This window comes from Ornithorhynchus anatinus, chromosome 1 (genome assembly GCF_004115215.2).
Source record: "Ornithorhynchus anatinus isolate Pmale09 chromosome 1, mOrnAna1.pri.v4, whole genome shotgun sequence".
Lineage (NCBI taxonomy): Eukaryota > Metazoa > Chordata > Mammalia > Monotremata > Ornithorhynchidae > Ornithorhynchus > Ornithorhynchus anatinus.
Window position 1 is genome coordinate 60,055,917 of NC_041728.1, and position 26,166 is coordinate 60,082,082.

General features: G+C 44.4%; 1 protein-coding gene and 1 non-coding gene across 4 annotated transcripts in view; one reads left to right on the top strand and one right to left on the bottom strand.

Moving 5' to 3' along the window:
• Window positions 1-26,166, top strand: part of EVL (Enah/Vasp-like) — a 162,272-nt gene that overhangs the window by 87,020 nt on the left and 49,086 nt on the right. For all 3 annotated transcript variants that reach the window (XM_029070418.2, XM_029070426.2, XM_029070429.2), the window contains 2 exons: window positions 19,724-19,892; window positions 22,778-22,955. In XM_029070418.2, coding sequence (XP_028926251.1) covers window positions 19,724-19,892; window positions 22,778-22,955 — 347 coding nt within the window. The remainder of the gene's footprint in view (window positions 1-19,723; window positions 19,893-22,777; window positions 22,956-26,166) is intronic.
• Window positions 4,209-4,346, bottom strand: LOC114816378. Its single transcript, XR_003764146.1, has one exon. It is a non-coding gene; the product is annotated as a small nucleolar RNA SNORA7 (small nucleolar RNA).

Sequence of the window (26,166 nt, forward strand, 5' to 3'; positions counted from 1 at the left end):
TTCCCTGTGCTTCAGTTCCCTCATCTCTAAAATGGAGATTAAATAATAATGATGGTATTTGTTAAGTGCTTACTATGTGCCAAGCACTGTTCAAAGTGCTGGGGTAGGTACAAGTTAATCAGGTTGTCCCACGTGGGGCTCACAGTCTTTATCCCCATTTTACAGATGAGATAACTGAGGCACAGAGGAATGAAGTGACTTGCCCAAGGTCAGATAGCAAACAAGTGGTGGAGCCAGGATTAGAACCCACGTCCTCTGACTCCCTAGTCCATGCTCTTGCCTATAGGCCACACTCCTTCTTACTTCTCCTTCCTATTTAGACTCTGCACCCCATGTGGGGCAGGAACTGTGCCCAAGCTAATAAACTTGTATCAACCTGAGTGCTTAGTTCAGTTCTTGACACATGGCAAGTGCTTAATAAGTATCATTAGAAATAAAATAGTGTGTGCAACCTTCTCCTTGAGCAGTTCCGGAGATGACTATATTGTCTGCCCTGGACTGATACAGGAACAGTACTATTATTCTGTCTATTATGCAGTCTATTCCTCTAGAGATAAAGTTCCTTGTGGGCAGGGAGTGTGTCTACCAACTCTGTTGCATTGTACTCCCACAAGTGCTTAGTACAGTGCTCTGCACACAGTAAGAGCTTAATAAATATGTTTGATTGGATTGATTCCACAGCTTGCAGTATCTTCCCTGAGACTACTAATAACATTATTATTACTATTATTATTATTATTATTATTAACCAAATTGTTTTGAGTTCCAAAGTTGGGAGATGTGGAAAAAAATAAAGACTCATTTTCACCAGCACTTTCAGCTAGCAAAAAAATGACCTAATAGAAAACTGCGAAGCAACATGGCCCAGTGGGTAGAGCACAGACCTAGAGAGGCAGAAGGACTTGTTCTAATCCTGGCTCCACCACTGGTCTGCTATGTGACCTTGGACAAGACACTTCTCTATGGCTCAGTTACCTCATATGTAAAATGGGGATTTAGATTGAACCCCATGTGGGAAGGGACTATGTCCAACCCACTTAACTTAGTGCTTAGTACAGTGCCTGGAATATAGTAAGCGTTTAACAAATACCACCCCCCCTAAAAAAAAAAAAGATAGTAACCAAAAATTAGTACTGTCCCCCAGCCCCTGAGTCAGGCTAGGCTGGTGTGCAACTTTCTCCTAGACTTCACTGGACTAAGCAATGGATGGTTCTATGAAAATGGCATCTGCTTAGAATTATCCATCCTCAAAGATCTGTGGGTCAGGGGTCCATAATATACATAATTTATTTATACTAATGTCTGTCTCTCCCTCCAGACTGAAAGCTTGTTGTAGGCAGGGACCATATTTACCAACTCTGTTGTAATGTACTCTCCCAAGAACTTAGAAAAGTGCTAAATAGCTATGATTGACTGATTGATCGATCAATTAGTTATAACTACAGCTCCTCCCCCAGCCTGATGAGGCTTGGACTAGTGATAAGGTGACTGCAAAAGGCCAACAAATATTCTTATAAAAATGAAAGTAAATGAATCCAAGTGCTGACGTGTGATATTAGAAAGAGCCTGTAACTTGGGATTAAGTGAATAATGGAAGAATCATTGAACATTTCATCATTCATTTAGTTTGTGGTATTTACTGAGCTTTTACTTGTTGCAGAGCATTATTCTAAGAGCTTGGAAAAGTACAGTATAACAGCGTTGGGAGACACATTGCTTGCCCACAAGGTGCTTAGTGCATTTAGCAAGAACTTTTCTTTCATGTCCCTTCAAATTTAACAAATTAATCAGGCCTGGGCTGCACATCCATGAAAAAGTGGAACTGGGAAGAACTGCTATGAAATTTTTCTCCCACCTATATGATGTCTTCTTTGTCAATCATTTGGGAGCAAAGTGACAATGGGGGTCATTTTACTAATATTGAATTTTATAACGTCATGAATATGTACAGTGCTTTCATTTTTTCAAAGCTCTTTCAGTGTAATTAACTCATTTTACTCTCACAGCTGTCTCACGAATAGAGGAAGGAATTACTATCCCCAATTTTCAAATATGGAAGTGTAAGTCCCTTTTCAGAATGTAAGCTCGTGGGCAGCAAACATGTCCCTTAGTATTCTTTCCCAAGTCCTTAGTAAAGTACTTAGGGTTAAGGTAGTCAGGTGATGTTGGGAAGCAGCAGGGCTGAGTGGGGAAAGCACGGGCTCAGGAATCAAAGGATCTGAGTTCTAACCCTGGCTCCACCACTTGTCTGCTATGTAACTTTGGGCAAGTCACTTAACTTCTCTGTGCCTCAATTCCCTCATCAGCAAAATGGGGATTCATTACTTGTTCTCCCTCCTACTTAGACTGTGAGCCCCATGTGGGACCTGTTTATCTTACATCTACCCATTGCTTAGTACAGGGTTTAACGCAGTTCTTAACGAATACCTCTATTATTATTATATGATGCTCGATAAATGCCACTGTAGCTACTACTAGATAAAATGACTGTCCAACGTCACACTGCCGGTATGTGGCAAAGCTGGAATTAAAATCTGGGTCTTTTGCCATTCCAGCCTCATGCATCCCCCTGGGCCGGCAGACTTGGTGTGAATCCAGGATTCTTTATATGTTCTGTCCTTTACACAAAAAGGACTTGGCAAATCTGTCTCAAAGAAGGGAAGTGTGTTTGTTAAAGCATCATGGGAGCTTTTTTGTTGGTGGAAAGACGCATGGTGAAGAGCTGCATAGAATTTTGTCTAACTCCCAATCAGCAGAACGAGTGAAATTTGGATCTTTTGCTTTAAATAGAAGCTGGGCCAAACTTCTTTGGCAATTCTGAGCAGTTCTGTTTATCATGCAAACTCCAGGCCTGCGCGTGGCTTTGTAACAGAGAGTTTTGTGTTTTCAAGCTCTTGACCTTTGCAGTTTCTGGCTTACTGCTTGCCACCACATCCTAGAAAAGGGTAAGGTTTTTCAGTTATGTGATAAAAGAGGTAATGAAAGCTTGGGTTTTAAAAAGAGAGCAGGTAATGAAAGCCTGGGTTTTAAAAAGAGAGCAAGTTCTTCCTTTGCTTGGGCTAGCTTGGAACCCTGAGCAAGGAAGGTTGAGAAGCAGTGTGGTCTAATGGAAAGAGCATTTCCATTAGGGAGTCTGGGAGTCAGAGGACCTGGGTTCCAATTCCAGTAATGCCACTTGCTCACTGTTTGTCCTTGGACAAGTTCCTTGGCATTTATAGGGTCCTCTCCCAAGCACTTAGGATAGTACTCTGCACACAGAAAGCACTCAATAAATATTATTGATTGATCTCTGTGCCTCAGTTTCCTCATCTGTAAAATAATGTTGATATTTGTTAAGCGCTTACTATGTGCCGAGCACTGTTCTAAGCGCTGGGGTAGATACAGGGTAATCAGATTGTCCCATGTGAGGCTCACGGTTAATCCCCATTTTATAGATGAGGTAACTGAGGCACAGAGAAGTTAAGTGACTTGTCCACAGTCACACAGCTGACAAGTGGCAGAGCCAGGAGTCGAACCCATGACCTCTGACTCCGAAGTCCAGGCTCTTTCCACTGAGCCACGGAAAATGGAGATTAACTCCCTGTTCTCCCTCATACTTATTATTATTTTGGTATTTGTTAATTGCTTACTATGTGCTAGGCACTGTTCTAAGTGCTGGGGTGGATACAAGTAAATCAGATTGGACACAGTCCCTGTCCCCTGTGGGTCTCACACTCTCTATCCCCACTTTACAGATGAAGTACCTGAGGCCCAGAGAAGTGAAATGACTTGTCCAAGGTCACAAAGCAGACAAGTGGCAAAGCCGGGATAAGAACCCATGACCTTCTGACTCCCAGGCTCATGCTCTATCCACTAAGCCGTGCTGCTTTTCAGACTTTGATCTCCACTTAGACTTTGATTCCCACATGGGACAGTGTCTGCATCTCATCTGATTGTCTTATGTCTACTCAGTACTTACTACAATGTTTGTCACATAGTAAATGCCTGTCTTATGCTATCGAGTCATTTCCAACCCATAGCGACACCACAGAAACATCTCTACCAGAACGCCCCACTCTCTATCTACAATCTTTCTGGTAGTGTATCCATAGAGTTTTCTTGGCCAAAATCCGGAAGTGGTCTACCATTGCCACCTTCCGTGCAGTAAACCCGAATATCCGCCCTCAACTCTCTCCCATGCTGCTGTTGCCCAGCATGGGTGAGGTTTGACTTGTAGCAGATTGCCTTCCACTTGCTAGCCACTGGCCAAGCTAGGAATGGAATGGACAGGCCTCTGCTTGACTCTCCTTCCCATAGCTGAGGCTGGTAGAGGACTGGGAACTCTCTAGGTGCAACCCCTGAGAGGGGAAGTAAATGCTTTACAAACATTAGTATTATCACTATTATTGTGTTGTTATTGAAATTCAGGTGAGCTTGGGTGTTCTCTGCCCTGATCCATTGGACATGCCCCCTGGCAGTGAATTTTGCACAGCCTGCTGGGCTTCTGCAGTTCCTTTCAAACATAACCAGGTTAGTCAAGGCCAGGTTGGTCAAAAGCAACTGCCACTAGACCCCCTGGCGCAGTGGAAAGAGCATGGGCTTTGGAGTCAGGGCTCATGAGTTCGAATCCCAGCTCTGCTACTTGTCAGCTGTGTGACTGTGGGCAAGTCACTTAACTTCTCTGTGCCTCAGTTCCCTCATCTGTAAAATGGGGATTAAGACTGTGAGCCCCACGTGGGACAACCTGATTCCCCTGTGTTTACCCCAGCACTTAGAACAGTGCTCTGCACATAGTAAGCGCTTAACAAATACCAACATTATTACCCCCTGAGTTTTTAGCTTGGAGAAGAGAAGCAGCAAGATCTAGTGGATAGAGTACAGGACTGGGAATCTGAAGGACCTAGTTTCTAATCCCAGCTTCACCACTTGTTTGCCGTGTGACCTTGGGCAAGTCATTTCACTTGGCTGGGGCTCAGTTCCCTCATCTGTAAAATGGGGAATAAATAAAATACATTGCGGTATTTGTTAAGTGCTTACTATGTGTCAAGCACCGTACTAAGTGCTGAGGTGGTACAAGAAAATTGGGTTAAACAAATAAGGCTGTGAGCCCCATGTGGTGGCACATGGACTGTGTCCAAGATGATTATCATCTATCTACCACAGCACTTAAATTGCCTGGTAAATAGTAAGAACTTACTAAATACAAAAAAAGAGAGAGAAAGCAAAGGGATGTTTTGGTGATACTCTCCAAGGGTTTAAAGGGATATTCAGGTTTATGAAGAGAACGCTGATCTTCATGTCCACAGAGAGCAGAGGAAAATGAGTTTGTTAAAGTAAGGTGGAACTCAGCTAGCCATAAGGAGGAACTTTCTCGTTATCAGGGTAATTAAACCCTGGGACAGGCTACTAACTGAAGCTAAAGGTTCCAAATTTTTTTATTTTGTGTGGGTTGGGTGGGGAGATGATAGGGGAGCAGGGATTTTTAAAGGGGGATGGGGGAACAGGGACTGGGAGGGTACGAGTGTCTAAGAACTAACAGGCCAGAGAGCTACCATTAGGGGTCTTTTCAGCCCTGAGTAAAACTCTGAGGGCTTGTCCGAGAGCTGCCACCACCACCACCGCCACAGGGCACTAATAACTGACAAAGGTTGTGGACACTGGCCTGGAAGTTGAGTGGTCTTGGAAAAAGAAGCTGGGGAGTCCACCTTGGCCATTGATTTGCAGGAAGCCTTTGGAAATTCCTTAAGGAATTTAGGAGGCCTGCAAAACCTGTTCAAAAGAAATGGCCTGGTGATTAATATGTACATATTTCTGTGTGTGTATTTGAATATATTGTTGTCCTTCCTGTTGAAAAGGACACCACTGATGGGGAAATTTACCTATGGGTGGGTGTGTGACTGGAGGTCTCCCAAGTACTTAGTGTAGTGCTCTGCATACTTTAAGTGCTCAATAAATATGGTTGATTGGAAGGGCTAATATGGGATCCACAATCCTGACTGCACAATGTACACACCAACACGGTGCTGACATGTCTATTTTAGCAGCAACTGGCACTATTTTTTTTTGTTTTTTAATGGTATTTGTTAAGCACATAATCATAATAATATTGTGTTATTTATTAAGCACTTACTATGTGCCAGGAACTGTACTAAGCAGTGGGGTAGATACAAGGTAATCGGGTTGGGTACAGACCCTGTCCCACATATGGCTCTCAGTCTTAATCCCCATTTTAGAGATGAGGGAACTGAGGCCCAGAGAAGTGAGGTGACTGCCCCAAGGTCATACTGTAGACAAGTGGCAGACCTGGGATTAGAATCTCGGTCTTTCTGACTCCCAGGCCCGTGCTCAATTCAGTAGGCCAGGCTGCTTCTCACTGTTTCAGCTTTCACCTCTGGTCTCTCAATCCTTCTGCTCCTTTTTTGATAACAGTGTGCTGATCTAGATAACTTAATTACCAGGTATCAACTGGGATGTGGCACATCTGTAAAAGTCAGTTATATTATTGGGCTCTTACTATGTGTAGAGTACTGTAGTAAGTGCTTGGGAAAATACAATATAACAACAAATAGAGACACATTCTCTGCCCGCAATGAGTTTACAGTCTAGAGAGGGAAAGAGACATTGATGTAAATAAATAAATTACAGATATGTACATAAATGCTGTGGGGATGGGAGGGGGAAAGGAATAAAGTGAGCAAGTCAGGGTGTTGCAGAAGGGAGTGGGAGAAGAGGAAAGGGGGGAGGGGCTTAGTGAGGGAAGACCTTTTGGAGGAGATGTGCCTTCAGTAAGTATTTTGGGGGTGAGAGGGCAGTAATCATCTGTCGGATATACAGAAGGAGGAGTTTCCAGGCCAGAGGCAGGACGTGGGCAAGAGGTTGGTGGTGAGATAGACGAGATCGAGGTACAGTGAGAAGTTTAGCAATAGCGGAGCCAAGTGTGTGGGCTGGGTTGTAGTAGGAGAATAGCAAGCTGAGGTAGGACGGGGCAAGTTGATTTGAGTGTTTTAAAACCAATGGTGAGGAGTTTCTGTTTAATGTGGGGCTGGATGGTCAACCACTGGAGTTTTTTGAGGAGTGGGGAAACATGGCCTGAAAGTTTTTGTAGAAAAATAATCTGGGCAGCAGAGTGAAGTATGGACTGGAGTTAGGAGAGACATCAAGCAGGAAGGTCAACAAAGAGGCTGTTAACAGTAATCAAGGTGGGTTAGGAAAAGTGATTGGATTAACATGGTAGCAGTTTGGATGGAGAGGAAAGTGTGGATTTTAGTGATGTGTGAAGGTGGAACCAACAGGATTTAGAAATGGGTTGAATATGTGGGTTGAATGAGAGAGAGAAGTCAAGGATAATACCAAGATTACAGGCTTGTGAGATGGGAAAGATGGTGGTGCCATCTACAGTGATAGGCAAGTCATGGGGAGGACAGGGTTTGGTGGGAAGATAATTTCTGTTTTAGACATATTAAGTTTGAGGTGATGGGAGGACATCCAAGTAGAGATGTCTTGAAAGCAGGAGGAAATGTGAGACTGCAGAGAGGGAGAGAGATCAGGGCTGAAGACGTAGATTTGGGTATCATCTGCATAGAGATGGTAGTTGAAGCAAATGAGTTCTCCAAGGGAGTGGATGCAGAACTTAAAACTGAGGAATGGCAACAGTTAGGAAGTGGGAAGCAGAGGAGGAGCCTTCAAAAGAGACTGTGAATGAGCAGCCAGAGAGATAGGAGGAGAACCAGGAGAGAACAGTGCCAATGAAACTGAGGTTGGATAATGTTTCCAGGAGAAGAGGATGGTTGGTAGTGTCAAAGGCAGCTGAGAGGTCGAGGAGAATTAAAATTGGTTTTAAAAGTGTTTCCTCCATCCTCTATCCTTGCTTTCGGTTTCCCTGTTTCTGCTAACTACCAAATGCCTATTTGGGTATCCTGTGGTCCTTCTTTCTTCCCAAGCTTCCCACCCGGCTCACGTGGTGAGTCGAGCATTTGCTTCAACGCTTCGAGACTGACTTCATTCCAGGACTTCAATCAATCAATTAATGGTATTTATTCAGTGCTTACTATGTGCAGAGCAATATATTGTGTACTTGAGAGAGTTACAGTGCCCAGAGTTAGACATGTTCCCTGCTCACAACGAACTTACCATCTAGACCTTGTTGTTTGTGATCCTGGAAGTGCAGTTAACTCAAAATAAGGGAGAGTTGTTCAAATGGGACCCAGGAGGCTGAGGCTGGCAAAATCCAGCCCCCTGTTTTGGCCCCAGTCCATCATTAATTCATTTATTCATTCAAACATATTTACTGAGCATTTACTGTGTGCAGAGTACTGTACTAAGTACTTGAGAGATACAATATAACATTAAACAATAAACTCCCTACCCACCAACTCTCTTCTAAGCAGTGACTCGACCTCTACAAGGGCATTCATCAGGCCAAACCTCAAAGGGAAGTCATGGTCACCTTTACAATATCTCCAAGATCCGCCCTTTCCTCTCCACCCAAATGGCTACCTTACTGCTACAGGCTCTTGTTATATCCCGGTTAGACTACTGTGTCAGCCTTCTCTCTGATCTCCCTTCCTCCTCTCTCGCCCCACTCCAGTCTATTCTTCACTCCGCTGCCCGACTCATCTTCCTGCAGAAACGATCTGGGCATGTCACTCCCCTTCTTAAACACCTCCAGTGGTTGCCTATCAGCCTCCACTCCAAACAAAAACTCCTCACTCTAGGCTTCGAGGCTCAACGTCACCTTGCCCCTTCCTACCTCTCCTCCCTTCTCTCTTTCTACTGCCCACCCCGCACGCTCCGCTCCTCCGCCTCCCACCTCCTCACTGTCCCTCGGTCTCGCCTATCCCGCCGTCAACCCCTGGGCCACGTCCTCCCGTGGTCCTGGAACGCCCTCCCTCCTCACCTCCGCCAGGCTAATTCTCTTCCCCTCTTCAAAACCCTACTTAAAACTCACCTCCTCCAAGAGGCCTTCCCAGACTGAGCTCCCCTTCTCCCTCTACTCCCTCTACCGTCCCCCCTTCACTTCTCTGCAGCTTAACCCTCTTTTCCCCTCATCTCCCTCTGCTCCTCCCCCTCTCCCTTCCCATCCCCTCAGCACTGTACTTGTCTGCTCAACTGTATATATTTACATTACCCTATTTATTTTGTTAATGAAATGTACATCGCCTTGATTCTATTCAGTTGCCATTGTTTTTACGAAATGTTCTTCCCCTAGACTCTAATTATTGCCATTGTTCTTGTCTGTCTGTCTCCCCCGATTAGACTGTAAGCCCATCAAACGGCAGGGACTGTCTCTATCTGTTGCCGACTTGTTCCTTCCAAGCGTAGTACAGTGCTCTGCACATACTGAATGAATGAATTGACAAAATAAAGCCTTTTTTTTTTTTCACTTTTCATTGTGAGACTGAGGGCAGGTCTTAATTCACCTCTTTGGAAGAAAACAAAGGGCTCCCTTGATAAGCTGATGGGATCTTTAGGTCTGTCAAAGTTAAGTTTCACATTCCATAGGAAGACCTCTCTAATCCTTTAAGACATCACCTCATTGCTTTCTGAAGGCATTCCTGCCTTCTGAGGCACCATGTTTACCTCACTCTAATAATAACAATGGTGATGGTATTTGTTAAGGGCTTACTATGTGTCAAGCACTGTTCTAAGCACTGTGGTGGATATAATCCCCATTTAACAGATGAGGTGACTGAGGCACAGAGAATTGAAGTGACTTGCCCAAGATCACACATCAGACGAGTGGCAGAACCAGGATAAGAACCCAGGTCCTTCTGACTCACAGGCCTGTGCTCTGTCCACTAGGCCCTGCTGCTTCTAGCCATGTGCTCCCCAACTACCCCTCCTCAGAGTTTCCTGGAGGGTTGATTTGCCCAGCGGGAGTGGAGGAACCTACTTCCTGTTGTGTCCTTGCTCACTTTTTCTTTCTGGCTGTTGTGGGTATTAGCATGTCTGCATCTCCTAGTCCATAGACTGAAGTCCAGATTCCAGGGCTCTGGAATGGAACCTCTATGGAGATATGTTCACTATTGGGATTAATCTCCAATTTACAGATGAGGTAACTGAGGCCCATAGAAGTGAAGTGACTTGCCCAAGGTCACACAGCAGACAAGTGGCAGCACCAGGATTAGGAATAACCTGACTCTCAGGCCTGTGCTCTATCCACTACGCCATGCGGGATAGGGACTGTGTCCGACCTGATTAGCTTATATCCACCCCAGTTCTAAGAACAGTGTTCTCCAAAGTGTAAAATGATGACACAAAGTCTAATGCATCATTTGTGTACTTGTATCCACCCCAGTGCTTACTACAGTGCCTGGCACATAGTAAGCACTTAACAAATGCCATAATAATATTATTATTGTTGTTAACCCGGGGCCTCTGTGTAAGAACCTGATTTCGGAAGATGGACAAACAACCTTTCACCTTTATTTTTCTTATTTAAGCTCAGCCGGGACTGTGGGAGGTGTTCGTTTCCTGCCATGACTCATTTCAGAGGGAATTTAGGTGTGCATTTCAAAAAGCAACCCCTTATACCTCCTCCAAAACACACACAGCTGGCAGTGGGGCCCCAGGTTGAATGCAGTCGAATTGAAATACTTGTCCCATAAGAAATTCATTTCTTGGAGTGGAAAGTCCAGTAAAAGGAGCTCAATTTACAGTCCTCCATCCAATGAACTTCCCCTCTGCTCCTGTAGAGCTGATTCACACCCCTCCCCAAAAGAGTCCCTGTAGACCAGGCTAAATGTTCCAGACCATCTCTAATTTCTGCTGTGACACTAAGAAGGTAACTCAGTCCTGTACCTCCTGGCTTCACTGCTAAATAATAGCAATTATGGTACTTATTAACAGTTTACTATGTGCCAAGCACTGTTCAAAACACTGAGGTAGATGCAAGGTAATTGGGTTGGACACAGTCCCTGTCCCTCATTGATCCCTGTTTTACAGATGAGGGAACTGAGACCCAGAGAAGTGAATTGACTTGCCCACGGTCACACAGCAGACACGTGGTGGAGCCGGGATTAGATCCCAGGTCCTTCTGACTCCCACGCCCATGCTCTAACCATTGTCATGCTACTTCTCAATTCTCATAATGAATAGATTTCATTATGCTGGTGACATCCATGCTACCATCAAGTATGATTTAGACACATGGAAGTCATTGCACTCATTTTTGATGCTCCTTTGGAATTTAATTTCCAATTCACTTTAAGATGGAAGAGATGGTATTAATCAGGTTGTGTCTCAAAAAACTCCAGTGGTTGCCCATCCACCTCTGCATCAAACAAAAACTCCTCACCGTTGGCTTTAAAGTAGTCAATCACCTTGCACCCTCCTACCTCATCTCACTACTCTCCTTCTACAACCCAGCCACTCACTTGGTTTCTGTAGTGCTAACCACCTCACTTTGCCTCCATCTCACCTATTTTGGCCACCGACCCCTTGCCCACATCCTGCCTCTGGCCTGGAACGCCTCCTGAAGGTCCGACAGACAATTACTCTCTCCCCTCCCTCCCGGGGTTCAAAGCCTTATTGAGGACATATCTCCTCAAGGGGCCCTCCCAGACCCTACCCTTTCCTCTTCTTCCACTCCCTTCTACATCTCCCTGACTTGGTCCCTTTATTTTTTCCCCCTTCCAGTCCCACAGAATTTATGTAATACATAAGTACTTAGTACAGTGCTCTACACATAGTAAGCGCTCAATAAATATGATCGAGTGAATTAATTTATTTGTATTGATGTCTGTCTCCCCTGTGCTAGACTGTAAACTCATTGTGGGCAGGGAGTGTGTCTGTTTACTGTTGTATTGTACTCTCCCAAGGGCTTAGTACAGTGCTCTGGACAAAGTAAGCAATCAATAAATACTTAATTGTAATCATGAATGAATGAAGTACATTGGAGTACCCCATGCTTTCATGATTCAGTTTATCTAAACTTTAAGCTCATTGCGGGTATGTCTAACTACCTTTGCTGTATTGTATCTGCTGTATTGCTGCTCTCCCAAGGCTTAGTACAATGCTCTGCACACAGTAAGCATTCAATAAATATATTTGATTGATTATTTTGTACAAAATGCTCAGGATTGTGCTATCAGCTGCAGGCAGCTGAAGCCTTCATCTCCATCTCATCTTGCAAGAGCTGGGGAAGGAAAGTGAAATCAAAATGGGGGGATAGAAACAAGTGGGAAGAGCCATGCTGGGCCGCGACCTATTAAATTTCTTATTGTGGTGGTAGAAAAAGGTGTCAAAATCCTGGGACTAGATCCCTCTGGTCATTGAGGTCCCTCTCTATTGAATTTCATCACTTTTGCCCAAATTTGCTTCAGGTGGGAGGCTGTGATGAAGGGAAGTGTTATCTTACACTCCTTGTTTGAATTCCAAGTCAAGAATGCAGTTTCATTTAAAAAAAATCAACATAGAGATTATTTATGTTGGTATTAGCTTGAGCAAAGAGATGGCTTTCTTTGAAAACAGGGTGGCCAAACGGGCTGTTCTACAGCTCAATTTGGGCAAATTCCGAGTGGACTTGGGAGCAAAATTTTGCCATCTCAAAGCAAAATAGCATCTGATTGAATTTGGGATTATCAGTGGCCACATAACTCCCCCAAAACTGAAATAGTCATAAGGGGCCACACCCAACCAAACATTATGATGGGGATATTGGTCATTCTGTGGCAAATGATCCATCAATTGTATTTATTGAGCACTTACTGTTTGCAGAGCACTGTACTACGTGCTTTAACAATGTGGCCTATTGGATAGAGAATGGCATGGGAATCAGAGGACCTGTGTTCTAATCCTGGCTCTGCCATTTGCCTGCTGCCTGACCTTGGAAAGTCACTTAACTTGTTTGTGCCTCAGTTTCCTCAACTGTAAAAATGGGGATTACATCCTACTCCCTCCTACTTAGACTGTAAGCCCCATGTGGGTCAGAAACAGTTTCTGAGATGGTAAACTTGTGTCTACCCCAGCACTTAGAACACTGCTTGACACATAGTAAGTGCTTAACAAGTATCATTGAAAAAAAAACCAAAAGAGCCAACCTTTTGGGTATTTTGGTAAGGGTCTGGTGGTGGACAGACCCCATGATGCTTATTGTTGTGTTGCTCCATGACTCTGGAGAGGGGATGCCATTTTGTAGGCTGTATGGAGAGCTACAGCACAAGACCGAGAAAGACCGAGTAAAATCCCTCTGCAATCTCCTCTCGGCTGGTCTCAGAACATCCTATGTGGTTCTCAGTGCCTTAAAGTGGTCTTCCTGATGGTTTCAGGGACATGCTCTTGAGCAGGGTTTGAACATTGTGACTTTTTGTTTTGTTTTTGTTTTTATGGTATTTGTGAAGTAGTTACTATCGGAGGGACACTGTATTAAGCGCTAGGGTAGAAACAAGATAATCAGGTTGGACACAATCCCGTGTGGGACTCACAGTCTTGATCACCATTTTACAGATGAGGTAACTGAGGTGCAGAGAAGTGATTTCCCCAAGATCACATGTACATGATACATGGAGGAGCAGGGATTAGAACCCAGTTACTCTGCCTCTCAGGCTTGTGCTTTTTCCTTTAGGCCATGCTGCTTCCTCAGAGAAAGATCAAATTCCTTTCCTTTCCAGAGCCATTAGGCTTCTAGTTTATTGCCTTTCATTACATGGCATGGTCCAATTACAGATAGAATTTCTGAGGACCCAGTGACTTTTGAAAGCCATTGGTCCACGCAAACCCAATTTCCTGAGGTTGCCCCGCTATTTGGTCCCTCCACTGGGATGAGCCAACCCCAGGATCTCAATGAGGTTGAGTTCTCCCACTGGCCCCTGGAATCCAACCAAAATTAACCGGAGGAAGAGGTAGGGTGATATGCTTTTTTTGGATCACTTACTAATTCTCATTTGCCTTGCCCCAATTGCTTTTAAGTCCTGGATCTGTAGATGAGTGCTTATTTTCATCCAGGCTCAGCCAGCAAAGTCTATTTTGGTTTTGTCGGTTCCTTTTCATCATTGCATTTGGTTTCCAGAGGCCTAGATGCCGAGCACATCTCTAAAAATCAGAAGAAACGATCAAACTCTAGAAATGGAGCAGAATCTAGCCCTTCAAGTTGAGTTTTCCCTTTGCTCAAATGGGAAACAGGCCTGCCTCACACCAACTTAGGCAAAAAGTATATCCAACCTATTTTCCAGAGTTCTCCCCCTGTATGTGTGCAGGAGATGGAGGGATTATTTGAATCAACTGAGACTAAAGCTCTGTTAAGCATTTTAAATTGCCAATCCCCACTGTGGCTGGTCTTCAGAGAGATGCCTCTGTCCAGTTGCATTCGCAGTACTGATCCACTTTCTAGGACTGCCTAACCATGAGAAGCAGTGAGGCCTGGTAGATAGAGCACCGGGAGTTAGAAGGACATGGGTTCTACTCCCGGCTCCACTACCTGTCTGCTGTGTGATGCTGGGCAAGTCCCTTCACTTCTCTGGGCCTCAGTTACCTCGTCTGTAGAATGGGGATTTAGACTGTGAACCCCATGTGGGACAGGGACAGTGTCCAACCTGGTTAACTTGAATCTACCCGGTGCTTAATCAATCAGTGGTATTTTCCAAGTGCTTGCTGTGTGCAGAGCACTATTCCAAACTCTGGGAGAGTACAGTTTAATAGAGTTGGTAGACAGGATTCTTGCTCACAAGAATTTACAATCTACTGGGGGAGACAAGACATATTAATGACTTACAGACCGGGGAAGTGCAGAGTATAAGGATATGTACATAAATGATGTGAGTCTGCTGTGGGGATTAAAGTGCTCAGAGAGTATGGATGCAGGTGCATAGGTGACGTAGAAGGGAAGGGGGTGGGGATCTGAGTCGTTAGTGATTAGTCAGGGAAGGCTTCCTGGAGGAGATGTGACTTTAAAAGGACTTTGAAGATGGGGAGAGTGGTGGTCTGGCAGATATGATGGGAGTGGACGTTCCAAGGGAATGTGTGAGCAAGGGCTCAACAGCAAGAGAGATTAGATTGGGAAACAGTAAGTAGCTTGGTGTTATTCATTCATTCATTCGTATTTATTGAGTACTAACTGTGTGCAGAGCATTGTACTAAGCACTTGGAAGAGTACAATATAACAATAAACAGATACATTCCCTGCCCACAATGAACTTACAGTCTAGAGAGGGAGACAGACAATTGATATAAATAAATTATAGGTATGTACATAAGTGCTGTGGGATGAATAAAGGGAGCAAGTCAGGGCAACGCAAAGGGAGTGGGAGAAGAGGAAAGAGGGGCTTAATCAAGGAAGGTCTCTTGGAAGAGATGTACTTTCAATAAGGCTCTGAAGGGAGGGGAGAGTAATTGTCAGATCTGAGGAGGGAGGGTGTTCCAGGCCAGAGGGAGAATGTGGATGAGGAGTTGACGATGAGATAGATGAGATTGAGGAACATTGAGAAGGTTAACATTAGAGGAGTGAAGTGCGTGGGCTGGGTTGTAGTAGGAGAGTAGCGAGGTGACATAGGAGAGGGCGAGGTGATTGACTGCTTTAAAGCCAATGGTGAGGTGTTAGAGGAAATGAATAAGCTGACTGGGTTGGGGTGCGAGAGGACCGAGGCTTGAAAGGAAGGAAAGAACTGATTGAGCGCCATAAAGCTGAAGGTGAGGAATTTCTGTTTGATGCTGAGATACATAGGCAACCATTGGAGGTTTTGGAGGAGTTTGGGGTTGTGCACAGAACGATTTTTTGAGGAAAAATGATCCAGGCAGCAGAGTTAAGTATGGACTGGCCTGGGAGAGACTGGAGGCAGAGAGGTCAACAAAGAGGCCAATGTAGTTATAGAGGCAGGGTATAAGGTCATTGTCTCTAGATTATAGGCTCATTGTGGGCAGGGAATGTGTCTGTTTATTGTTGTATTGAACTCTCCCATGTACTTAGTACAGTGCTCTGCACACAGTAAGTGCTCAATAAATGCAATTGAAAGAATTAATGATGAGTTCTTGGACCAGCGTGGTTAGTTTGGATGAAGAGGAAGGGGTGGATTCCAGAGGACTTGGCAGGCACTGGGCATCACGTTATAACTTTTCATAGTGATGAACCTGAAAAAGATCGTACTCCCCAGAGAGGCTCATCTCTTGTCAGTTGGATGGCATTAGGACCGCCCCCAATTTTTTTTTTTTTAAGATTCCAAGCCCTGCAAGGAACCGTGCCTCTTTCTCTTGGCTCATGCCTCCCCCAGTGACAGGTGTTTCAAAGTTTTGCCCTCCCAGCCATGAGGCTAAGAGGACAGTGGCTACCCTCTGCCAGTTGCTGGGTAATACATGGCAGGAATCCTTTTTATGGTATTTGTTAATCTCTTACTCTGTGCCAGGCACTATATTAAGCAGTGGGGGAGATGCAAACTAGTCAGGTTAGACAAAGTCGATGTCCCACATGGGATTCACAGTCCTAATCCCCATTTAACAGATGAGGTAAATGAGGCATAGAGAAGTTAAGTAACTTGCCCAAAGTCATACAGCAGATGTGTGATGGAGCCAGGATTAGAACTCAGGTCCTTCTGACTCCCAGGCCCTGTTCTATCCATTAGGCCATGCTACTTCTCTGTATAGGTTAACATAAGAATAGCATGCTTCCTGTCTCGAGTAGGGCTAGGACAGGCTCGGGTACACTATGCTAAAGAGACTGATTTGAATAACTAACACTGGTCCTGACAAGCTTGGGTACACTCTGTTAAAGAGACTGATTTGAATAACTAACTCCAGTCCCGATAGACTGGTGATTCAGCACCATCTCCTCCTCCTGACCTCCATGCACTAGGAAACTAATATTAGGGGAATGAACAGGAAGGAGGCTTGGACTGAGTTTGACTCAAGATTTCTGGAGACTAATGGGAAAATCATGGTTCTGGAAGTCTGAGGACCCAGGTTCTAATCCCGGCTCTGTTGTAGGCAGGGAACGTGTCTACCAACTCTATTACATTGTGCTCTCCCAAGTACTTGATACAGTGCTCTGCACACAGTAAGCACTCAATAAATACAATTGATCAATTGATGGAGTGCTTTCTCTGTGCAGGGAATGGTACTAAGTTGAGATAGTACAATAAAGTTAGGATACATGATCCCTGCCCTCAAGAAGTTTCTAATTTAACTGGGGAGACAGGCATTAAAATAAACTGTTTAGGGGAAATGTCTGAGAATAAGGATTTGAACATAAATGCTGCGGGGATTGGGATGAAGTGAGTACCCCTATGTCCTTAGGAGTTACAGACTCATTGCCTGACGGCTTTTTCGAAGTCTTTTTTGAATTTCTGGTTTCGATGGCATGGCTTCGATTGTAACATGTTTACCCTCCCATATTCCATGAAAGGAAGAGGTTTTTTAGAAATGGATTTGTGAGTGGGTTTTTTTTTGTTGTGTCTGTGTGTATATGTGTCTCTTTTAGAAAGTGTGACTTGGTCTGCATTACACTGTATTCTGAGATTTAGGATTGGAGCATCCGTCTGTGTCTAACAGACTATATTTTGTTCTCAACTAGCTGGGATTTGAGTTTGAGTCCACTTGCTTCCAGTTAAACCTATCCCCTCATCTTTGTTCCCGATTTCTACTTCTTTCCCCTAGAAAGAAGGCTTAAGAAAGTTCCAGGTCAGCTCTGCTCAAATACTTTGGTCTTCAACTCATTGAAAACTAAATAGGAGAGTCATGTTGTCTGTAAGTGTGTGTATTAGACAGATGTAGGTACCACTTCCTGGAGATAGGTGCCATCTATAAGTATTTAATATATTTGTTGTTTAGCAGCATGGAAATTAGGGCTTTCCTAAAGCAGTCTTGAAAATAAGTACCCGTCTCTATGCCTGATGTTGTAAAGGAAACAAAGCAGCTAATGAAAATCAAGCACTGGGGCTCAAAGGAATTTACTTCACTAGGTCTCCTTTTCCTCCATCCTAGATTGTAAGCTCTTTATGGGCACGGATCGTGTCTACCAACACTGTCATGTTCTACTCTCCCAAGCACTAAATACATGCTGTGCACACAGTAAGCCACTGATTGACTGATTGAAGAAATCAGGACAAAAATTCAAGAGTAAGTGACAGAGGGCTGAATGGAAATCCAATGCTATCATTTCATTTCTAGCCCCTCCTGATTTGGGTCGGGGGGAATCTGTGTCTGGGGAGAGGAAATCTTGGGGGTACCAATCAATGGTGTTTATTGAGCATTTATAATGTGCAGAGTACTGATCTGTGTGCTTGGGAGAGAACAATACAACCGAATTAGCTGTCACATTCCCTGGCTGTAACAAGCTTACAGTCTATCTGTAAAATGGGGATCAAGACTGTGAGCCCCATGTGAACAGAGAGTGTGTTCAGCACAGTTTTCTGGTATACACCCCAATGCTTAGTTCAGTGCCTGGCATATAGTAAGTGCTTGACAAATACCATTATTATTATTATTAGAGTGAATCTGTAGACAAATATTCAAAGTCTCAAGAGCAGTAGAAGGAAATGGGCCCCTCCAGGGTACAGGCTGAGCCTTTTACTTCCTTAACTTGAGAACCTGTGGCCTTAAGTGAGGATTGTTCTCGCCGTCCCCACCCTTTCTTCTGTATGCTGCCCCTCTGTGACCTCCCCCTCCTTCTTCTCCATGCTGCCTGCCGTTCTGTGATAACACTGCAGGGAGGAAATATGGTCTAGTGGAAAACGCATAGGACTAGAAGTCAGGCAACATGAGTTCTGATCCCAGCTCTGCCACTTGTCTGCTGTGTGGCCTTGGGCAAGTCACTTAACTTCTCTGGGCCTCAGTTACCTCATCTGTAAAATGGGGATAAAGACTCTGAGCCTCATACGGGATGGAGACTGTCCAACCTGATTTGCTTATATTCACTCCAGTGCTTAGTACAGTGCCTGGCACATAATAAGTGCTTGACAAATACCACAGTGATTATTATTAGTATTATTATGGAGAAGCAGCTCTTAGTGGAAAGAGCACGGGCTTGGGAGTCAGAGGTCGTATCTCTGCCACTTATCAGCTATGTGACTTTGGACAAGTCACTTCACTTCTGTGTACCTCAGTTACCTCATCTGTTAAATGGGAATTAAGACCTTGAACCCTATGTGGGACAACGTGATTACCTTGTATCTCCCCCAGCGCTTAGAACAGTGCTTGACACATAGTAAGTGCTTAACAAATACCATTATTGTTATTATTATTATTCTACTTCTGTCACTGGTCTTCTGTGTGAGCTTGGACAAGTCCCTTACCCTGCATGCCTTACCTCAGAGAGTGATGCTGCATAAAATGTAGCAATCTGATTATCTACCCCAGCAGGTAACATAGTATTGAACACCTAGTGAGCGCCTAATAGCTACCATAAGAAGAATTGTCATTATTATGCAATCTCAGTTAACACAGCCTTGCAAATAAGTACTGATTTGTACCAGCCCACCTTTCCCCTGGAGACACTAAGGAAATTTCTGAAACCAGTTAACAGGTCTTCTCAAACAGCAGTCCAAAACAGAGGTGGTTTTCAAAGTTACTGCTAAAACCTTGACCTGTAATATTGCTTTTACCTTGTTCTACCTTGCTCCCTCTACTTAAAGACTGTGAGCCCCATGTGGGATAGGGACTGTGTCCAACCTGATTAACTCGTATCTACCCCAGCACTCAGAACAGTGCTTGGTGTATAGTAAGCACTTTACAAGTATAATAATAATGATAACAGGAACAATAATGATAATTCTACATGGCAGCAAATTGTATTTATTGCTATATTCTTTTTGTCCCACAGTGAACAGAGTATTTGCCAAGCCCGGGCTTCAGTAATGGTGTACGATGACACCAGTAAAAAATGGGTGCCAATTAAACCCGGACAGCAGGGATTCAGCAGGATCAACATCTACCACAACACTGCCAGTAACACCTTCCGAGTGGTTGGCGTGAAACTACAAGACCAACAGGTGAATGTCATGACCTCATTTGTTCCTGCCTCTCAGGGAAGACCTCAGACCTATTTCCTACAGAAAACTAAGATTTGTCTTTGCCTGTGATTGAGCCTCTGGTGGTACCTCCATGTCAATATGGCATGTGGAATATATGGGGATGCTTCCTAGACTGAAAGCTCTAGGTCATTGTGGGCAGGAAACATATCTATCAACCCTGTTGGATTGTATTATAAATGAGGAGAGTGAGAGGGCAGTAAGAGCCAGATGGGTTTGAGGAAAGGTGCGGGTGGAGGGGGATGTTCCCCAGAGCCTGATGGGAATGATGGGAACGACACACCTCCCCCGGCCCCTCGAGCCCTGCTGAAGGGGGGCTCCAGGCGGGGAGGACAGAGGGACTGTGCCCAGCCATGACATTAGTGACTGCCCCTGGCACTGCCCCTGCCCTCAAGACTTGGTCTTCTGCTGCCTCTGAACCACTTCCCACCACTCTGCCTGAGGCAGGCTGCAGCTCGGCTCCTCTTTATCAGAATGACGTGAAAATATCTGGTTCTGTCCTTCTCCCCTGACCCCCAACTCCTTTACTTTCATTGTCTGGTGGCTTTTTCTTCCAGAGAGGTGAATTTTTGTGTATATGTTTTGTGTTTTTATGGTATTTATTATTCATTCGTTCATTCAATAGTATTTATTGAGCACTTACTATGTGCAGAGCACTGTACTAGGCGCTTGGAATGTACAAATCGGTAACAGAGACAGTCCCTGCCCTTTGATGGGCTTACAGTCTAATCGACATAATTTATTATGCTCTTACTATATGTCAAACACCGTACTAAGCGCTGGGGTAGTACAGTTCTCTGCATACAGTAAGCACTCAATAAATGTGACTGATGATGGATACTGGTTAATTAGTTTGGACATAGTACATGTCTACATGGGACTCACGGTCTAAGTAGAAGAGAGGACAGGAGAATTGAGGCACAGAAAAGTTAAGCAACTTGCCCCAAATTGCACAACAAGGAATTGGCAGAGCTGGGATTAGAACCCAGACCCCCATCTCCTATGCCTGTACTCTTCCCTGTAGACCATGCTGGGTGGGTATGCCTCATGGTGTTTTAGTTCATGAGGGACTCTGCCTGAAGAAATAAGAAATAAAAATCAAGGTGTGAACCCTGCTCACTAAAAAAATGTTTGCAGGCAAGCATTCTATTTCTTATTTTCCCCTTCTCTCTTCATCATCTTCGTTTCCGTTTTCATCTGTGTCTTCTTCCTTCTTCTTCTTCTTTCTTCCTTTTCTTCTTTCTTCTTCTTTTTCCTCTTCCTCCTCATTCCTTCTCTTCCTCCTTCTCTTCCTCTTCTTATCCTTCTTTTTCTTCTTCTTCCTTTTCTTCCTCTCCCTCTTTTTTCTCTGCTTCTTGAGAAGCCTTGTGGACTAGTGGAAAAAACATGGGCCTAGGAGTCAACCTAGTTCTAATTCCAACCCTGCCACTTGCCTGATGTATGTCCTTTGGCTGGTCACTTAACTTCTCTGGGCCTCAGTATCCTAAACAGTAAAATGTGGACAAGGGCTATGACTAACCTAATTATCTTGTATCTATCCAAGTGTTTAGTACAGTACATAGAAAATGCTCAACAAATACTGTTATTATTATCATCATTTTTATTATTATTATTATAAAGAGACCTAGGTTCTATTCCTGGCTCTCCCACTTATCTTGAGAAGCAGTGTAGTCTAATAGGTAAAGAAAGGGCCTGGGAGTTAGAAGGACTTGAATTCTAATCCCAGCTCTGCCAATTGCCTTCTGTGTGACCTTGGCCAAGTCATTTAACATCTCTGTGCCTCAGTTACCTCATCTGTAGAATGAGGATGAAAAACTGTGAGCCCCATATGAGAAATGGGCTGTGTCCAACTGGATTAGGTTGTTTCTATCCCAGCGCTTAGTACAGTGCCTGAAACATAGTAAGTGCTTAACAAATACCATAAGAGGAAAAAGTCACTTCATTATTTGTACCTCAGTTACCTCACTGTAGGAGCCAGGTGCTCTGAGTTCCAGGTCTGTGCTGGTGCCATGCTGATGAAGAGGAAGGAGGCCAACAGCAGTCTGGGAGTCCTAAACCAACGAGTAAAGAGGGGGTCTGGGCATTTTCTGAGTCCCCCAACATCCTGGGTTGAGTTAATGGGAGGAAAATGAAATATGTGGCAGTACAGCCATCACTGGAGTAGTGAGGGGTGAGGAAGAGGCTTGAGGCAAGAGGGTCAAGGGTTGGGAGAGTGTTTAACAGTAATAGTGATTCTATCTTCAAATCACCACCTCGTCCTCTCACCCCCGAGCAGGACCTTGGAGACATCGGTTCTGGTAACTGATATGGGCCCTCACCTCTGCCATTTGCCTGGGGGGTGTGGGACTCCCTAAGATGCAGTCAACCGATCAATCATATTTCTTGAGCTCTTACTGTGTGCAGAGCACTGTACTAAATGCCTGGGAGACTACAGTTTTGCAGAGTTGGTAGATGCCTTCCCTGTCAACAATGACCTTCATTCTAGAGGGAGAGACAGACATTAATGTTAATAAATGAATTACGGATATGTACCTAAGAGATATTGGGTTGAGGGAGGGGTGGGGAATAAAAGGAGCCAATCCAAGTGCAAGGGCCCAGGGAAAGTTCCCTGGTCCATCCTACTCTTGGGACCATCCCGCAAGGCAGCCATTCTCCAAACTTCTGCCCTTGGGAAGGTCAGCATTTTTGACTGACACCATCTCTGCCCTCTTCCCGCCCCGCACTCTCCTTCAGTCAAGCAAGAGGATAGTGAGCTTTACCCAAGTCCTGCTCCCTCTAGCCACACAGGCAGAGAGATTTGCTTACATTTAATTTATTTACACGTATTTCTCCAACTTCGATTACAGGTAGTAATTAATTATTCAATCGTGAAAGGGCTGAAGTACAATCAAGCAACACCTACATTCCACCAGTGGCGCGATGCCCGGCAGGTGTACGGACTGAACTTTGCGAGCAAGGAAGAGGCCACCACCTTCTCCAATGCGATGCTGTTTGCCCTGAACATCATGAATTCCCAGGATGGAGGTAAGGCCCCCTCCGATTGCCCCGCTTCTCCCTAGGTGGACCGGTGGTTTCTTCTTGCCCTCTTATTAATAATCATAATCATAATAATGGCATTTGTTTTGTGCTTACTCTGTGTCAAGCACCATTCTAAGCCCTGAGGTAGATACAAGCTAATCAAGTTGGACACAGTCCCTGTCCCACATGGGGCTCACAGTCTTTAATCCCCATTTTATTCATTGTCATATTTACTGAGCACTTTCTGTGTGCAGAGCACTGTACTAAGCCCTTGGAAAGTACAATTCAGCAGCAAATAGAGACAATCCCTTACCACAATGGGCTTTATGGATGAGGGAACTGAGGCCCAGGGAAGTGAAGTCACTTACCCAAGTTCATAGAGCAGACAAGTGGCAGAACCAGGATTAGAATAGAACCCAGGTCCTTCTGACTCCCACTAGGCCATGCTGCGATTGGGCTGCTGAAGTGTCTGCTGGAATTAATTCATTCATTCAATTGTATTTACTGAGTGCTTACTGTGTGCAGAGCACTGTACTAAGTGCTTGGAAAATACAATTCGGCAACAGATAGAGACAATCCCTACCCAACAGTGGGTTCACAGTCTAGAAGGGGAGACAGACAACAAAACAAGTAGATTAATCATTAATCATTAATCATACCTGGGGCCCTGACCAGGGTTTTGGGTGAAACAGCTGCCAGACCCTCTCTATTGGATCTTATCACACCAAATTTTCTGATTGTTTGCAAAAAGGTTTTCATTTCCAATGGGTTAATTCTGTCAGCAGCTGCACATATATTCGATCTACGTATATAGGGATAAATGATACTCATGTACTGCTCATTAACACACCAAATGACATGAGTTATTTCATCTATTTAATTTGGAGGCTTTGCATTCATCACCAAGAGAAGCAGTGTGTTCTAGTGGAAAGAAAATGGGTCTGGGAGTCAGAGGACTGGGCTCTAATTTTGGCTCTCCCCATTGCTTGCTATGTGACCTTGGACAAGTCACTTAACTTTTCCTTGCCTCAGTTCCTCACTTGTAAAATGGTGATTAAACAACTGTTCTCCCTCCTACTTAGACAATGAGCCCCATGCGGGACAGGAACTGTGTCCAAACTAATTAACTTGTACCTACCCTAGTACTTAAAACAGTTTTTGACATATAATAAGCTCTTAACAAATGCTGTAATTTTTTTTTAAATCCCCATCCACTCTGAAGAGTAGTTTCCCATGATGGTATTGGGCAAACAAGCCCTTCTTTCCTTTTCTTCTTCTCCCTTCTGTGTCACCTTTGGACTTGGCTCTGTACCCTTTAAGCACTTGATATTCATCCCATCCACAGCACTTTAGTCCAGATCCATAATATGTTTTAATGTCTATCTCTCACTCTAGACTGCAAGCTCTTGGTGGGAAGGGAACATATCTACCATCTCTCTTTAATTTTACTCTTCCAAGTGCTTAGCACAGTGCTCTGCACAGAGGAAGCCCTCAAAAATACGATTGATTTATAGATTGATTGAAATTATGTGAGACTTTTAGGCCTTGGGATAGGAGTGAGGGGGGAAGGAATTTGGGAATGCCGAGGGCTCCTAGACCACATGGATCTTTAGATGGGGAGATCGGGAAACAGATCGAACTTGGGAGACTGTCCCTGAGAGAGACAGCATAATTCGTTGGTGTTTGCTTTTATAAATATTGCTATCGACGGAATTGAGGTTTCAAGTGTAAAATTGTTGGCCTAGAGCCTAGACTGAAGAGGACAGCGATAGTGGGTAGATTCCGCATGCTATCTAAGTGTCCGGAGCTCATGCATGGTTAGTTTTTGCTTGTGTGCAAGAGAAAAATGTTTGTTCTCATCTGAGCTCTTAGTTTGTGGCTTATTCCGTGACCTTTAAAAATGGGGGTGGGTTGTGTGTGTCACTTTCAAGTAATTGCACTCACACCCCAAGAAACAAGCTATGTTTCAGCACTTGGACCTGAAGAAAAAGCTGGGCCAAGTATACGGCTCTGGCAGGAAAGTAATAATAATAATAACAATGATAATAGCTATTATAATTATAGTGGTATTTATTAAATGCTTACTATCATGCCAGGCACTGTACTAAGCGCTGGGGTCCCTGTCTGAATCCCCATTTTACAGATGAGATAACTGAGGCCAAGAGAAGTTAAGTGACTTGCCCAAGGTCGCACAGCAGGGATTGTGTCTGTTTATTGTTACACTGTAGTCTCCCAAGCACTTAGTATAGTGCTCTACAAACAGTAAGTGCTCAGTAAATACATTTGACCAACTGACTGACTGACTGATAAGTGGTGGAGCCGGAATTAGAACGCAGGTCCTTCTGACTCCTATGCCCATACTCTTTCCACTAGGCCACAGTGCTTCTCTAATGTCAGGGTGGGTAAAGCTAGAGGTAGGGTGTTGTGAGTGAGTAACTTAAAAGTCTCCAATGGCCTCTTTGTTCCCGCGGATGAGGCAAAGGTGATATGTTCGCCCTCCCTGACCTGCTCTTGCTGTGATCTATATTTAGTCCAAAGTCATGAATAAGTCACCCCACCCGGCTAGCTAAGTTCAGGCAGTGCCCAAACGACCGGCATGAGGATACACAAACTCAAGGGAACAGGACGGCCCAGGTAGAAGAAACCCCAGAGAAAGACCCCTGGTTCAAACCAGATAGTTTTTTAAATGAGTCACCTGAACTTGGGGTGACCCAAGATCAGGAGACTATTTGAACCCCCTGAAGCAGTTAGCAGTCCTGGAAACTAGGGGAAGCCAATTTGGGGACAGTTTAGTTACAACTGGGCCTCTGGCATTCAACTGGGTGGTGAGTGTAATGCCAGAAGAGCTCCATCATGCAGTTGATCGGATAACAAAGAAACTCAAGTGGGGCCTTTTTTCCTCAGATCCCATTGCCTACCAGGGTGGGCCTGATTCTTTCCTCCACTTCCCCCACGCAGGCAGAAATCTGTATTCCACTAACCCCTCCTATCCATCTCTCATTGTCAATCAAGCAATGGATCAATCATTGGTGTTTATCGAGCCTCTTCTGGCTGTGTAGTACTGTACCAAACACTTGGGGGAGCTTACGATGCACCAGCAGGGAGAAAGGCAGATGCAGATCAACCATTCAGTGGTATTTATTGAGTTCTTACTATGTGCAGAGCATTGAACTAAGCACTTGGGAGAGTACAGTCCAACAAAATGAGCAGACACGTT